This window comes from Eschrichtius robustus, chromosome 13, assembly GCF_028021215.1.
Source record: "Eschrichtius robustus isolate mEscRob2 chromosome 13, mEscRob2.pri, whole genome shotgun sequence".
Taxonomy (NCBI): Eukaryota; Metazoa; Chordata; class Mammalia; order Artiodactyla; family Eschrichtiidae; genus Eschrichtius; species Eschrichtius robustus.
The window spans coordinates 44,748,074-44,762,190 of NC_090836.1; the positions used below are offsets into that span (position 1 = coordinate 44,748,074).

Consider the following 14,117-nt stretch of genomic DNA (forward strand, 5'->3'; position numbering starts at 1 on the left):
CAGTAAATGATTGAGGGAGGATTTAAATCTGGTTCTTCCATACGTGACAATGCCTGGCATTCCTCAGGTGCTGATTAAGTGTTTGTTTTGCCTCCTTTCTGCCTACCTGCTAACCTAAGCAGGTGTAGGGAAGAGGTGGTGTTCAGGGCCCGCAGCACCTAGCCTTCTACTGGAGGGGCCACAGTACCGCAGTCGTCACAGGTACCAACCTCACAGAATAGTAATCACATGCACAGAAAGCTTTGTTGACAAGGTTCTTTCACGCACCTTATCATGGTCTATGGGAGCTGAGTGCCCTGATACCTGAAGATGTTTCTGACTCCTTCCCGACCTTCAGCCTACTGAGAAAGAGATTGGGAAGCAGCCATACCAGATGATAAGCCTCAGAGGAGCAAAGTCCCCCTCCCCGTGACATGTATGGGTGCAGAGCTCCCATTCCTGTGGGAGGGAGCTGGGCATCTGGGTGGTGGTTGGGCTATCTGTTCAAGGGTTGTGTCCATCCCTGTGACAGCCAGTAGAGCAGAGCCTGTAGCTGAGATGGTACTGCCTTCCGGAAGGGGATCATGGATCGGATAACTTATAACCCCTCCTCCTGAAAGGACTTTAGTCTTTGGAGCTGTCAGAGGAGCTGAGTGAGATAAGAGCTCTGCCAGGCAAGCCTGAAGGAAGGGAGGGAACACTTACCAGCTGCCGCTGCCCAGTCAAGACACACATCATGGAGCCAAGGGCGGCCCAACTGCGGAGGAGAGAAGGGCTAGGAGGAGAGCAGGAGGACCGGCCCTCCAGAGAAGGGGAGCCCCACTTTGGGAATGCAGAATGCCCAGGTGGGGCTGGAGGTGGGGTGCACTGTCGAGAGGGGGTTCCTGCTGTCTACCTTCAATCCTTCCTGCTGTCCTGGGAGGCCAGTGAAGGCAGATCCCAGCCTCTGCCCCCTAACTACCCAGCTGGGGAAGGGAGGAGAAAAGAGCTATTCAGTACCTTGCCTTATCTTTCTGACTCTTTTACCCCAGATGGTTATTAGAGTAGCTTCCTGTTCCCTGGGTACCCTGTTTCCAGGAAGGTCATCAGGCTCCCCGCTTGCCAGTGACCTCCTCACCCCCTGCAAAAATAACTTCCCCTTCTGATTGCTCCCCGCCCCACCCCCATGATACTAGATATTGACTGGTTGGGGGTGGGGAGGCTGCTGAGCACACAGAAAGCACTTCCTGGTCAGAGGATGCCTCTGGGTCTGCACCAGGCAGCAGAACCCCAACTCCTCCCCTTTGACCCCTTATCCTAGGAAACAATGAGGCACATAGAGGCCCAGATTTGCTACAATGGACCCGACATATGCAGGTGAGGGAGGTCAGAGGTCAAAATGGACAGGTCCTGGAGTAGAGGGAGGGAGGGGTGAGGACTGGCTTGATGATAAAGACAACTTGTTCTCGGGTTCAAACCCCTCAGGTCAGAGCTACGAGTTAAGACAGAGGGGTTTGAAACACAGGTCATCAGGACAGGGGCCAAAGGTCAGCCAGTGAACAGTCTTCTGTTAGTGGGGCTAGAGGTCAGGAGAGGGAAGGCTGGGGTCAGGAAGAAGAGAGTAGGATCAGAGATGACAAGGTGGTTGAGGTTCAGACCCGGAGTCTGAAAGTATCTTTCCTGGATCCTCACTGCTGCCCTGGGAAACCAGAGGGAGTTAAACTGGGGGTGGAAACCTCTGGGCAAGAGCCATGCTTGTTCATCTTTCCATCCCTAGCACTTAGCAATGTGCCTGGCATGGAGGGAGGCTCAGTAAATGTTTGGTGAGTGGGAGGATGGCTGACTGGATGGAGGGACCGCGGGCCCTGCCCTGCTTTGTCCTGTAGGCTGTGAAGACGCAGTTGCTGGAACAAGCACAAGGCCAGCTGACGGAGCTGCTGGATCAGGCCATGTGCGAGGCTATTCAAGCCTACCCGCCACAAGACAGACCAGTGCCCTCCATCCCTCCAGATTCCTTGCGCAAGTAAGAGTCTGAGGAGCCAGGGGGCTGGGGAGTGGCTGCACAGCCTCCTGCATCGTAAGGATTATGAGCCACAGATGCTATCCCATGTGCCCTTTGCCAGCACTGATGTAACTCCAACTTCAGTCTTCCCTCTTCTCCCCTTATCGCCTCTGCCTTCCTGACCTCCACTGCTGGGCTTTGCTCTGCCCTGGCCCTCCCTGACCTTCCACCTGGTCCTGCCCGCTGGCCCTAACCCTGACCTTCCCCTACTACTGCCCTCGGCTCCCAAATATTGACGTCCCGCAAGGCCCTACCCTCTGCCTACTGCCTTCTTCCTTTGGGTCCTGGCCCAGAACAACTGTCTCAATTCAGGACCCGGGAGCCATCCCTGGGGAAACGGAAAGTTTTCATCAACCGCAAGTCCCTGCTTGAGTAAGTCAAGGGTGAGGACGGGATGAGAAGAAAAGAAAGAGCTTTGTCTGGGGGGTCCAGGGCACCTCATTTGTCATCCTCAGGCTCTAGGTGGTTTGGGGGAGGACTTGGAGAAGGTTTCTAAGGTTCTGTTTCTCTGTCTGCCTTGGGTGTGATTGTGGAAGAAAGGCCACCAGGATGAGAATTGTCTGGGCTGGAAAGAGCTTTGGACAGAAGTCCTAGCCATATTGCAGCCCGTAGCTGCAAGTTCCCAATCACTAGGTCCCATCCCCACTTGTGTACAGTGCCTGAGCTAGTCTGCATGACCTTGAGGACTCTCCCACTGACACTCGGGCCCCTGTCCTTCCAGCGAGCTGATGGAGGTGCAGCATTTCCGCACCATCTACCACATGTTTATCGCCGGCCTGTGTGTCTTCATCATCAGCACCCTGGCCATCGACTTCATTGATGAGGGCAGGTAGGCACCCCTCCCGCTCGGGATAGGCCCACAGGTAAGATCAGACCACCTGGGTTCCCGGTGTTCCGCTTGCCACCGGCCTGAGAGAGCACGGGCCCGTTTAATTGTTAGACACACATCAACATTGCTTTCCAACCACCTTCCCACCCAAAAAGCCCTCTTAGCACAGCCTTGGATGGCCTTTGGTCTGTTTTCCCAGAGTTAGCCCTCTGGGAACACTACTCCCCCACTCAAATCCTTCTCAATTGGACCCTTGTCCTGAGGCAAACATACATGTATGTGCACACACAAGCACAGTTCCCACCCCACTGCTCTCACACAGTCCTTTCCAAGGCAGTGGTGTTCGGTTCAAGTAACCTCCAGTGAGCCCCTCCTAAGTACCAGCCCTGGGGGGCAGAGAGATGAGGGGCCAACCCCAGCCCTCTCTGTGAGGCACTCCCAGTCTTGTGGGGAAGACAAGATCTTGTGCACACAAGTGCCTTGGTGGATCGCTTCTCCCAAAAAGCAGCTCCCCACTCTGGGGATGAGCCTCAGGGAGCTGTAGACCCCTGGGGGTCTGGACTTGCATGACCCCACCTCACCCTACATATGGCTTAGGAAGCAGTAAAAGGAAGAGGACCAAGGATCTGCAGGTTCAGCAACAGCACTTCCTTTTGGCAAACTTGTTGTTCATCCTTATAATTAAGGATCAAATCTCAGGAAAAGTTTCAAATATATGTAAGATGGCTCGTTCTCCATCACCCCCCTCCATCCCAGACCGCTCCCCAGGGGTAACATTTTTAATGGTTTTGAGAGCTTCCCTCCAGAGCATTTCGATGCATCCACTTCCAGATGTATATAAGAACCAAGGGAATGTATTTTATGGGGGTTTACATTAATAAGATACTGTACCTATTGTTTCCTTTTCACTCCCTAATGACCCATATTAGAGATCTTTCCATGTTGGTCCATTGATTTTAATGACCGCAGAGTCTGGAAGTGCCAGCTTTTGTTCATTTAGTTCTTTACTAATGGACGTTTGGGTCGCTTCTAATTTTCTAATTTTTCACCATTACAAACCATATGCTCTTTTTTGGCTGCACAGCGAGGCTTGTAGGATCTTAGTTCCCTGACCCTAGGGATCGAACCCGGGCCACGGCAGTGAAAGCACTGAGTCCTAACCACTGGACCTCCAGGGAATTCCCCAAACCATATACTCTTTTTTTTTTTTTTTTAAAGTATTTATTTATTTATTTATTTGGCTGCGCCGGGTCTTTGTTGTGGCATGCAGGACTTTTAGTTGTGGCATGTGGGATCTAGTTCCCTGACCAGGGATCAAACCCGGGCCCCCTGCATTAGGAGCTTGGAGTCTTAGCCACTGGACCACAAGGGAAGTCCCCAAACCGTATACTCTTTTTTTTTTAATTAATTAATTTATTTAGCTAATAATAAATTAGCTAAATTTATTTAGCTAATAATAAATTATTAATAAATTAATATAAATAATAATAATTATTAATTAATTTATTTGTTTTATTTATTAATTTATTTTTTAATTAATTTATTTATTTGGCTGCATTTGATCTTAGTTGCGGCACACAGGCTCTCTAGTTGCCCTGCAGCACGTGGGATCTTAGTTCCCTGACCAGGGATCAAACCCACATCCCCTGCATTGGTAGGTGGATTCGTAACCACTGGACCACCAGGGAAGTCCCAAACTGTATACTCGTTTTTTTTTTTTTTAAATAAATTTATTTATTTTATTTACTTATTTTTGGCTGCGTTGGGTCTTCGTTGCTGTGCGCGGGCTTTCTCTAGTTGAGGCAAGCGGAGACTACTCTTCGTTGCGGTGCGTGTGCTTCTCATTGCGGTGGCTTCTCTTGTTGTGGAGCATGGGCTCTAGGCACGCGGGCTTCCGTAGTTGTGGCTCGCGGGCTCCAGAGCGCAGGCTCAGTCGTTGTGGCGCACGGGCTTAGTTGCTCCGCGGCATGTGGGATCCTCCCGGACCAGGGATCGAACCCATGTCCCCTGCATTGGCAGGCAGATTCTTAAGCACTGTACCACCAGAGAAGTCCCCAGACCGTATACTCTTAACCTAAGCAAACAAAACACTCAACAACCTGCTTTCTATTAATTCAAGTCTACAGCTCCAGACACCCCAAAAGTACAAAACTAACAAAAATCAAAGTTAAACTCTAGGCACCTCATACCCTAACACCGGTGGCACGGGATGTACTGAACCCTTCTGCAGTGCCACAGAGGGCTCTAAAGATTATTTGGAAGCAAAGCCATCCCATGATTGAGTCTCCTCGGGCAATGCCCTGTTGCTAGAAGTCCTGGGCAACAGAGGTGCCATCTTGAACACTTTCAGAGATGGGGAGCTCACAACCTTGGCAAGATGCCTCAGTTTGTCTGCCAAGAGCTCTGACTGCAGAGGAAGGGGACAAGGATGGGCCTCACACTTGTCTACTTTGTCTCTCCTTCCCCACTCCCAGGCTGATGCTGGAGTTTGACCTACTGATCTTCAGCTTCGGACAGCTGCCCTTGGCGCTGGTAACGTGGGTCCCCATGTTCCTGTCCACTCTGCTGGTGCCCTACCAGGCCCTGCGGCTGTGGGCGAGGCCCCAGTCCAGAGTGGCCTGGACGCTGGGGGTGGGCCTGGGCTTCATGCTGCTGGCCGGCCACACAGCAGTGCTCAGCATCCTTCCGGTCCATGTAGCAGTGGAGTATCAGCTCCCGCCAGCCTCCCGCTGTGTCCTAGTCTTTGAGCAGGTAGGTGATGGGCGGGACCAATGGTGGGCGGGGCCCCTGGGAAGGAGGGCATTGGATACTGTATTGGTGGGGGCGGAGCTAGTTACCAGGGGCGGAGTCCTTTGCGAGGGATTTGAGACGAACAGCAGGCTCCAAGGAAATGTAAACGAACCGGACACTGCTACGCAAGTATAATCGATTGGGTTGGCCAGCTGGAGACTCTGCCCTTTCCGGTACCCCTTTACCCTCGATTCATCCCAGCAGCCGTCTGTGTTAGGCTATAAGACAGTCCAACAAAAAGATAAAGTATGGGCTTTGACTGTACAAAGTTTACAATCTGCCTGCCCCTCTCCCGTAAAAGAGACACAGAGAGGTTAAGTGATCTGTTCAAAGTCCCACAGCACCTTAACCTCTTTTCCATTCCATCTCAGGTCAGGCTCCTGATGAAAAGCTACTCCTTCCTGAGAGAGATTGTGCCTGGGACACTTCGGGCCAGAGGAGGTGAGGCCTTCAGCAGGCGCTGCTGTGAACTCAGTCCTCTTGGCTGGTTGCACGAAGCCACTAGCTGCAGGATCCTCATAAAAGCTCCAACCTCCTAAGGCCATCTTGCCCACTGGTCACAGCTCCGGCCCCCAGGTGGGCTCTGTGGGCCTTAGTCATTAGGCATTCTCTTAGGTCCCACCTTTGAGACCCCTCCCCTGCTGCCCAGGACTTCTGGCTCATTCTTATTAAGACCCAGGGTATGAGAGCCTTCCATTAGGTAGTCAAAACAGGAGAGAGAAGTGGATGGTGCAACTTGTGGGTGCCAAATGAAACTCTAGCCACAGCAGGTCCTGTGCCAGAAGATGGGGTGCCATTCCCAGCATCCCACCCAGCTGTGTCCTCTCTCCCTTCCCTCTTCACTGATGGACCCCTCTTACTCCTCCCCAGGTGAGGGGATCCGGGCCCCCAGTTTCTCCAGCTACCTCTATTTCCTCTTCTGCCCCACACTCATCTACAGGGAGACTTACCCCAGGTAAGACCCTGCACGCCCTTCCCCAAATGCCCAGGCCCGTCAGGGATCTAGCCCTTCTACTCTCCTCTCCCTGAGGTCTTTAGCCTCATCCCAGACACTGGCCACTTTCTCAGGCAGCACCCCATAATAAAAATGGGAAGTAAGGAGCAGGTATATTACCCCTTCTCCTTGCCCCAGCTCATGGTGACACAAGGGTGACTAACTGTCCTGGTTCGCCCAGGACTGCCCCAGTTTTAGCACTGAAATTCTTACATCCTGGGAAACCTCTCGGTCTGGAGCAAACTCCAGATGGTTGGTCACCTTAGTGGACACTCAAGCTAAAAATCCACTTGTCGTCTCTGTTATAGAAGGTCCAAAGTGTTCTAGACCCCCACCTCCCCAGATAATCCTCCCAGGCCTGAGCAATTGAGGGAGCTGCGGAGAGAGGGCCCCAGGTGCTGGGCCCCGGCCCAGGCAGGAACAAGATAAAAGGATGAGAAACATATTATCCCCATTGCTGCTGCAGGACACCCAACGTCAGGTGGAATTATGTGGCCAAGAACTTTGCCCAGGTCAGAAGACGGGGTCAAAGGGTGGACTACCCGTGACTCATGGTGGCTGAGGGGACATTTCTGGGAGTGAAGTAAGGGAGGCCTGGGGGAGAGGTCAGAGGGTGGCGCTAAGGAAAGAGGAGGCAGTTGCTGGGCCAGAGTCTGATTCCAGAAGGAGGGGCAGCGACCAGTGATTCCTTTCAAAGTTATGCGTCCTCCACCCCCTCCCCAGGCCCTGGGCTGCGTGCTCTATGCCTGTTTCATCCTGGGCCGCCTCTGTGTTCCTGTCTTTGCCAACATGAGCAGGGAGCCCTTCAGCACCCGTGCCCTGGTGCTCTCCATCATGCACGCCACCTTGCCAGGTATGCCCACCAGAGGCAGGGCTGCAGAAGGCTGCACCCTGGGGAAGGCTTAGCAGGGAACCCCTCCCTCCGCTCACTCTTAGTTTCAACACCTTTTCCCCCTGACTCTCCCTTATCTGCCCCCTCCTATGGTTGCTCATCGTCAGGGTCTCACTTCAGATTGCCACCTACTCCCTACCTTTCAACCACTCTATGAACTCCCAACGGGCAGAGGTTTTGACATTCATCTCTGTATCCCCAACATCTGGCATGGGCTTCATGAGCAAATGGAATGAATGAATGAGTGCATGAATTAGTGAATGATTAACAAATGATTGGTAGGGGTTGGGGCCCTGGTTGCTGGGTGAGGGCTTCCTGGGGGGACCCCTGGAGCTTCATGGGGGATCAGGGGGGCCAGGCTGACTTGCAGCCCCTTGTCTCCACTTACCAGGCATTTTCATGCTGCTGCTCATCTTCTTTGCCTTCCTTCACTGCTGGCTCAACGCCTTCGCAGAGATGCTACGATTTGGAGACAGAATGTTCTATCGGGTGGGGCCTGGACCTGGGCTACTTGGGAGCTGGATGCAGGGAGGGCTAGGGAAGGATGTGGGGAGGATGGTGGCTATGTTGGCTGTCACCTTGTTACCGAACCAGGTTCATTTGACCAATTCGCAGTAGCCAGACACTGAGACGCCAAGATTTACAGCAGAGAGAGGGTTTATTCACAAGGCAGCCAAGTGAGGAGAAGGGAGAACAATCTCATATTCGCCTCCCCAAAGGCCAGGGGCTTGAGATATTTATGGGATAAAGAAGCAAGATGATCTTAGGTATGGGGAAAAGTGATTGGAGGTAGAGAAAAGGTGAGGTAATCGGTGTTCTGCACAGGTGTATCTGAGTTACATGCTTCTTCATGGGATGCATGTTAAAAAATGGAGGCATTTAGCATGATCTGAGGGTGGAGTTTTTGGCCCTCTGATGTCAAAAGGTCATTCATCCGACACCTGTGCAAGCCCAGTTTTAGGGTCAGTGGTCCAAACCAGTCTTAGCCCGCTTGAACTAGACAAGAGCCAACTCCAAGTTCCTGGAAAACTTATGCCCCCTGTTACTATAGTGACCCATACATCAGAGGTGTTATCTATACGGGGCAGTTAAGGAGTCAAAAAAAAAAAAAATTTAAGGCTTAGTCAGTGAAGGCAGGTTACAAGCAGAAGGGTTTTTTAACAAGCTGTTCCCTTACCTGCTGTTCTGTAAGACGAGCTCAGGAATTTCCATTAGTCACCAGTTTCTCTTAACCCTGTGGGGCACGATTTCAACATCAGCTGTGCTGTCAATCTTCCACAGTGAGAAATGTGCTCCTCTGGGTATGGTTGTATTGTCACCCCTCTACCCCCTGACCAGCCAGGGCTAACTGCTCTTGTGGGGATGCTAATTTGGAATCTTCTTCGCCTGAAAGGGAGAGTAGGAGGGAGGGCAAGGACCCCAGATGCTGAAGAGGGAGTTGGGAGGATGCTTGCTGTCTCTCTCCAGCTGGGAGCCAGCCCTTGTGGAGAACACTGGGACAGGGGGCAGGAAACAGGGGAGAGAAGCTGGGGCCTGGGCAGAGACAGGGCCCTGATGCTCACCTCCTCTCCCCCCCGAACCTCCCCCCCCAGGACTGGTGGAACTCGACGTCCTTCTCCAACTACTACCGCACTTGGAACGTGGTGGTCCACGACTGGCTGTACAGCTACGTATATCAGGATGGGCTGTGGGTATGGGCTCTGCACACCCCGTCAGCTCCCAAAGTTAATGGAACCTCTCTGGGATATCCTCTCCTTCCCTTTCTCTGCACCATTCCTCTTTTCCAGACCTAGGGGCCCCTTTGACTTTCACCTGTCCCCATTCTACCCAACCCAATGGGCAGAAAGTCCTTCTTATGATCTAACTTCCTTCCTTCCTTGTCCTCAACTACACCTCCTCCACAGGGCATTTCTCCCCTCCTTAGCCTTCTAAGGAACATGCATATAGCAATTTTCAGTTACCAAGAATTTTCACATACTACATAATCTGCCCTGTAACCCTGAGAAGTAAGTATTATTATATCCCCTTTTGAAAGTTGCATCTAAGGCCCAATGGACTAATAAAATGCTCTTAAATAGGACATGTCAGCCCTTCTGATCGCAAATCCCATATTCTTTCCGCTGTACTACACAACCTCTGGCTTCCTTAAGGAGGGGGCTCTTTGTGGAGGGGGCTTAGGGAGACTCACTCCACCCTCCTCCCCCCGGCTCCTGCCAGCTCCTTGGTGGCCGGGCCCGAGGGGCAGCCATGCTGGGCGTGTTCCTGGTCTCTGCAGTGGTCCACGAGTACATCTTCTGCTTCGTCCTGGGATTCTTCTACCCTGTCATGCTGTTGCTCTTCCTTGTCATTGGAGGTGAGCTTGGCCTCTTTATGCCCCTGGAGAGGGAGACATCCAGAGGGAAGAGACCTGGAGTCCCACTCCTGGAGATTCCAGACTGATGGGAGAGGCCATGTACCCAAGACAGAGGGGGAAATGTGTGTGCCTTCTGGGGGAAGGCATGAGAGTTGTGTGTGAGAGTTGGTGGGGGGTGGGGGACGGACTTGGGAGCAGGGAGGGAGGCAGCAAAGGGGTATCCTGGGGGATGTGGGAAAAGACTTCTGGCTGGAGAGGAGCATCTGATCAGGGCACACATACAGGAAGACAAAGGGGAGAAAACTGGTGTGAGGTTGGGAGGTTTAGTAAGAGATCCAGGATATTGAAGTGTAGACTGAGGAATCCTGGTTTTACATGAGCCACTTGAGACCTCCGTGAGCTTCTGGAGCTGGGTTCAAGATCTTCCTCAATGGTGCCTTCCTGTTCCAACTCTTCCCCATGCCCTGAGATAGGAAGGCAGCCAGGAAGATTAGATACAGGTATCTGGAGCTGAGGTGACAACATTTCCTCCTGCATCAGGGCCACTGAACTTCATGATGCATGACCGGCGCACGGGCCCAGCGTGGAACGTGCTCATGTGGACCATGCTCTTTCTGGGCCAGGGCATCCAGGTCAGCCTGTACTGCCAGGAGTGGTATGCACGGCGCCACTGCCCCCTGCCCCAGGTAAGGGACCATGACCCTCGCTCAGCTCCCCACCCAGGAGGACCTGCCTCCCCTTCCCAAGAGCCAGCCCCCTATTGTTGCCCAATTCCACAGCCACGGTCAGGGGCCAGGGCCCGGTTTGGGGGTGAGGGACGGGCTCCCGTGTCTTAGATGCACAGAGTGGACACTGGGAGGGACCTTATTCACAACTCACCTTTCTCTGGCACAGACAACCTTCTGGGGGCTGGTGACACCTCGATCTTGGTCCTGCCATACCTAGAGGCCAGGGCACGCTCACTGCCCAGATGACACCACCAAGTTCTCTGCCTGCAAAGCCTGGGCCCAGGGCTCCTCTCTGAATTCCCAGACCTAGCTCTGAGTCAAGGGGGCCTGCCCTGCCTGACCCCACCAGAGAACTCCAAGGACTGAGATCTGTGGACCTGTGGGCAGGTGAGCACAGACTCAGAATGGTGGTGGCTCTTGAGCCCCCAGCCCCGTGGGTTGGGCAAAGGGCCCCCTCTCACTCCATGGCTGTTCAGACTGGGGGAGACACGAAGGGCCTTACAGATTTGGTGAAGGTGGGGTGACTTAAAGCAACTCGGGCCATCAAGGTCTGAGAGGTGTTTGTTTCTTTCTTTGTGCTCTTTCCAATACAATAATAAACTCTTTGTATCGCTTTTTATTCATTCGTTTATTCATTCATTCATCATTTGTTGAAGACCCATTTAAAAAAATTATTAATTGAAGTATAGTTGATTTACAGTGTTGTGTTAATTTCTGCTGTACAGCAAAGTGATTTCGTTATACATATATATGCATTCTTTTTTATATTCTTTTCCATTATGGTTTATCCCAGGACACTGAATATAGTTCCCCGTGCTATACAGTAGGACCTTGTTGTTTATCCATTCTATATGTAATAGTTTCATCTATTAACCCCAAACTCCCAGTCCATCCCTCCCCCACCCCCCCCCCCCCCTTGGCAACCACAAGTCTGTTCTCTATGTGACGACCCACTTTTTTTTTTTTTTAAACATCTTTATTGAAGTATAATTGCCTTACAATGGTGTGTTAGCTTCTGCTTTATAACAAAGTGAATCAGTTATACATATACAATATGTTCCCATATCTCTTCCCTCTTGCATCTCCCTCCCTCCCACCCTCCCCAAGACCCACTTTTGACAGGCATGACTGAAGACAGGCAAAGTCTGCAGAGGCAAGACTTTGTGATGGGAGGGGCTGAGGGTCTTGGGTGACATCCTCCTTTACCTATTCTATGCCACCCCATCTCCCCAAAACTCAGCTTCACCCCCTCTTCCACCTCTACTCCTTCAGATCACATTTCCCCAACCCTTGAATCCTGCTCCTGGCAACCTCCAGCACATCCTGAGAGGGCACATGGCTGGCCTCCTTTCCTTCAGAGGACCCAGGAGAGGAGCCTCCTGTACAGACCTTAGCCAAATCTTTTAACTTCGTGAACCTCAGCTTCCACAGCTATAAAATGGACGTTTAGGCAGTTCCCTGGTGGTCTAGCCGTTAGGATTCAGCGCTTTCACTGCTGTGGTCCAGGTTCAGTCCCTAGTAGGGGAACTGAGATGCTGCAAGCCACGGGTTGCGGCCAAAAAAAAAAAAAAGGACACTTAGGTGCTTTGTGACCACCTAGAGGGGTGGGATAGGGAGGGTGGGAGGGAGACGCAAGAGGGAAGAGATATGGGGATATATGTATATGTATAGCTGATTCACTTTGTTATAAAGCAGAAACTAACACACCATTGTAAAGCAATTATACTCCAATAAAGATGTTAAAAAAAAAAAAAAGGACATTTAAGTTAGAAGTGTCTTGACTCTATGGGGACATACTGTTCCCTCATGCCCCTTTCCAGTCTACTCCTCAGCCAAAGGCAACTACTTTCTGATTTCTACCCTCATATATTAGTTTTGCTTCTTTTACAGCTTCACAGGAATAGAGCTCTACAGTATGTGCTCCTGTAGGGATGTAGTCTTGCTTTGCTGAATATAGTTCTTAAGATTATTCCATGTTTTGGATGTATCAATTGTTTGTACTTTCTTCCTGCTCAGCAGTATTCCATTTATGAATATACCACAATTTGTTTATCCATTTACCTGTTGATGGACATTTGAATTGGGGTTGCTATGAATAAGGCTGCTCTGAAGATTCACGTACAAATCATTTTGTGGGTAAATTTTTTCATTTCTTTTGGGTAAATGCCAAGAAACAGAATAGCTGGATCATAGAGGTGACACATGCTTGACTTTATAAAAAGGTGCAAAACTTTTTTCCAATGTGGTTATATCGTTTTACATTGCCACCAGCAGTGTATGAGAATTCTAGTTGGGCACAGGACTTCTCACCAATGTTTGATTTTGCTAGTCCATTTTTATTTTGGTCATTCTAGTGGAGTGTAATTATAATTTACATTTCTCTGATAATCAATGGCATTGAACACTTTTCCATGTGTTTATTGACCGCTCGTGTATCTTCCTTTATGAACAATCTATTTAAGTCTTCTGCCCATTTAATTTTTTAAATTTTATTTTATTTATTTATTTTTGGCTGCATTGGGTCTTCATTGTTGTGCGCGGGCTTTCTCTCGTTGTGGTGAGCGGGGGTACTCTTCGTTGCGGTGCACGGGCTTCTCATTGCAGTGGCTTCTCTTGTTGCGGAGCACGGGCTCTAGGCACGTGGGCTTCAGTAGTTGTGGCTCGCAGGCTCTAGAGCACAGGCTCAGTAATTGTGGCACACGGGCTTAGTTGCTCCGTGGCATGTGGGATCTTCCCGGAGCAGGGCTCGGACCCGTGTCCCCTGCATTGGCAGGCGGATTCTTAACCGCTGTGCCACCAGGGAAGCCCAATCGCCATAAACATTTAACAGTATAGTATTTTGCCAGGTTTGTTGCTCACTGCTTGTTCTTTCTCCTTTTCATCTTCCTCTATCTTGACTTCTCTGTTCTCTAACCAAAATTTTCTTGAGTAGTTTCCTCAGGTGAGATATGGGATTGATATACTCTCTGAATCCTTTATATCTCCATATATCTTTCTTTTGCGCTAACAGGTGAATGCTTCCTCAGCTGGGTATGAGATTCCGGGGTAGCCATCCTTTTCTCTCAGTATTCCTACTGTTAACTTCCAGTGTTGCAGATGAAAAGTCCTGTGTCAATCTGATTCTTTTCGCTTTGTAAATAACTTGCTTTTTCTCTCTAGACACTTGAAAATATCTTTCTTTAATCTTGGAATTCAGGAGTTCCATGCTTAGATGTATGTCTTCTCTTTTTGTATCTTCCTATGCCCTTTCAGTCTGCAAGCTCAGAACTTTCTTCAGGTCCGCAAAATATTCTATTTTTAAAGTATAGCCTCTCCTCCATTTATGCCTTTTCTTTCTTTTGGAACTAAAATATTTGAATGTTAGGATTACTGGGTCTTTTCTCCAAATCTCATATTTTCCTCATTATTTCCATCTCTTCATATTATTTGCTCTGTGCTTTGAAATATTTTTCCACTTCTTCTTCCAAGCCACTAATTTGAGTCCTGCCAGTGACCAGACTTCTTTCTTTCA

The 14,117-nt window shown here is 50.5% G+C and overlaps 1 protein-coding gene across 1 annotated transcript; it reads left to right on the top strand.

Annotated features, from left to right (window-relative positions):
• Positions 1-624: 624 nt before the first annotated feature.
• SOAT2 (sterol O-acyltransferase 2) lies at positions 625-11,225 on the top strand. The gene is made up of 15 exons (XM_068560383.1): positions 625-824; positions 1,280-1,335; positions 1,845-1,981; positions 2,333-2,392; positions 2,742-2,849; positions 5,324-5,600; positions 6,011-6,080; positions 6,510-6,594; positions 7,100-7,145; positions 7,357-7,486; positions 7,917-8,014; positions 9,118-9,216; positions 9,743-9,878; positions 10,419-10,564; positions 10,773-11,225. Exons 1-15 carry the CDS (start codon positions 716-718, stop codon positions 10,821-10,823), a joined length of 1,608 nt encoding a protein of 535 aa, XP_068416484.1. The 5' UTR covers positions 625-715; the 3' UTR covers positions 10,824-11,225.
• Positions 11,226-14,117: the final 2,892 nt, after the last annotated feature.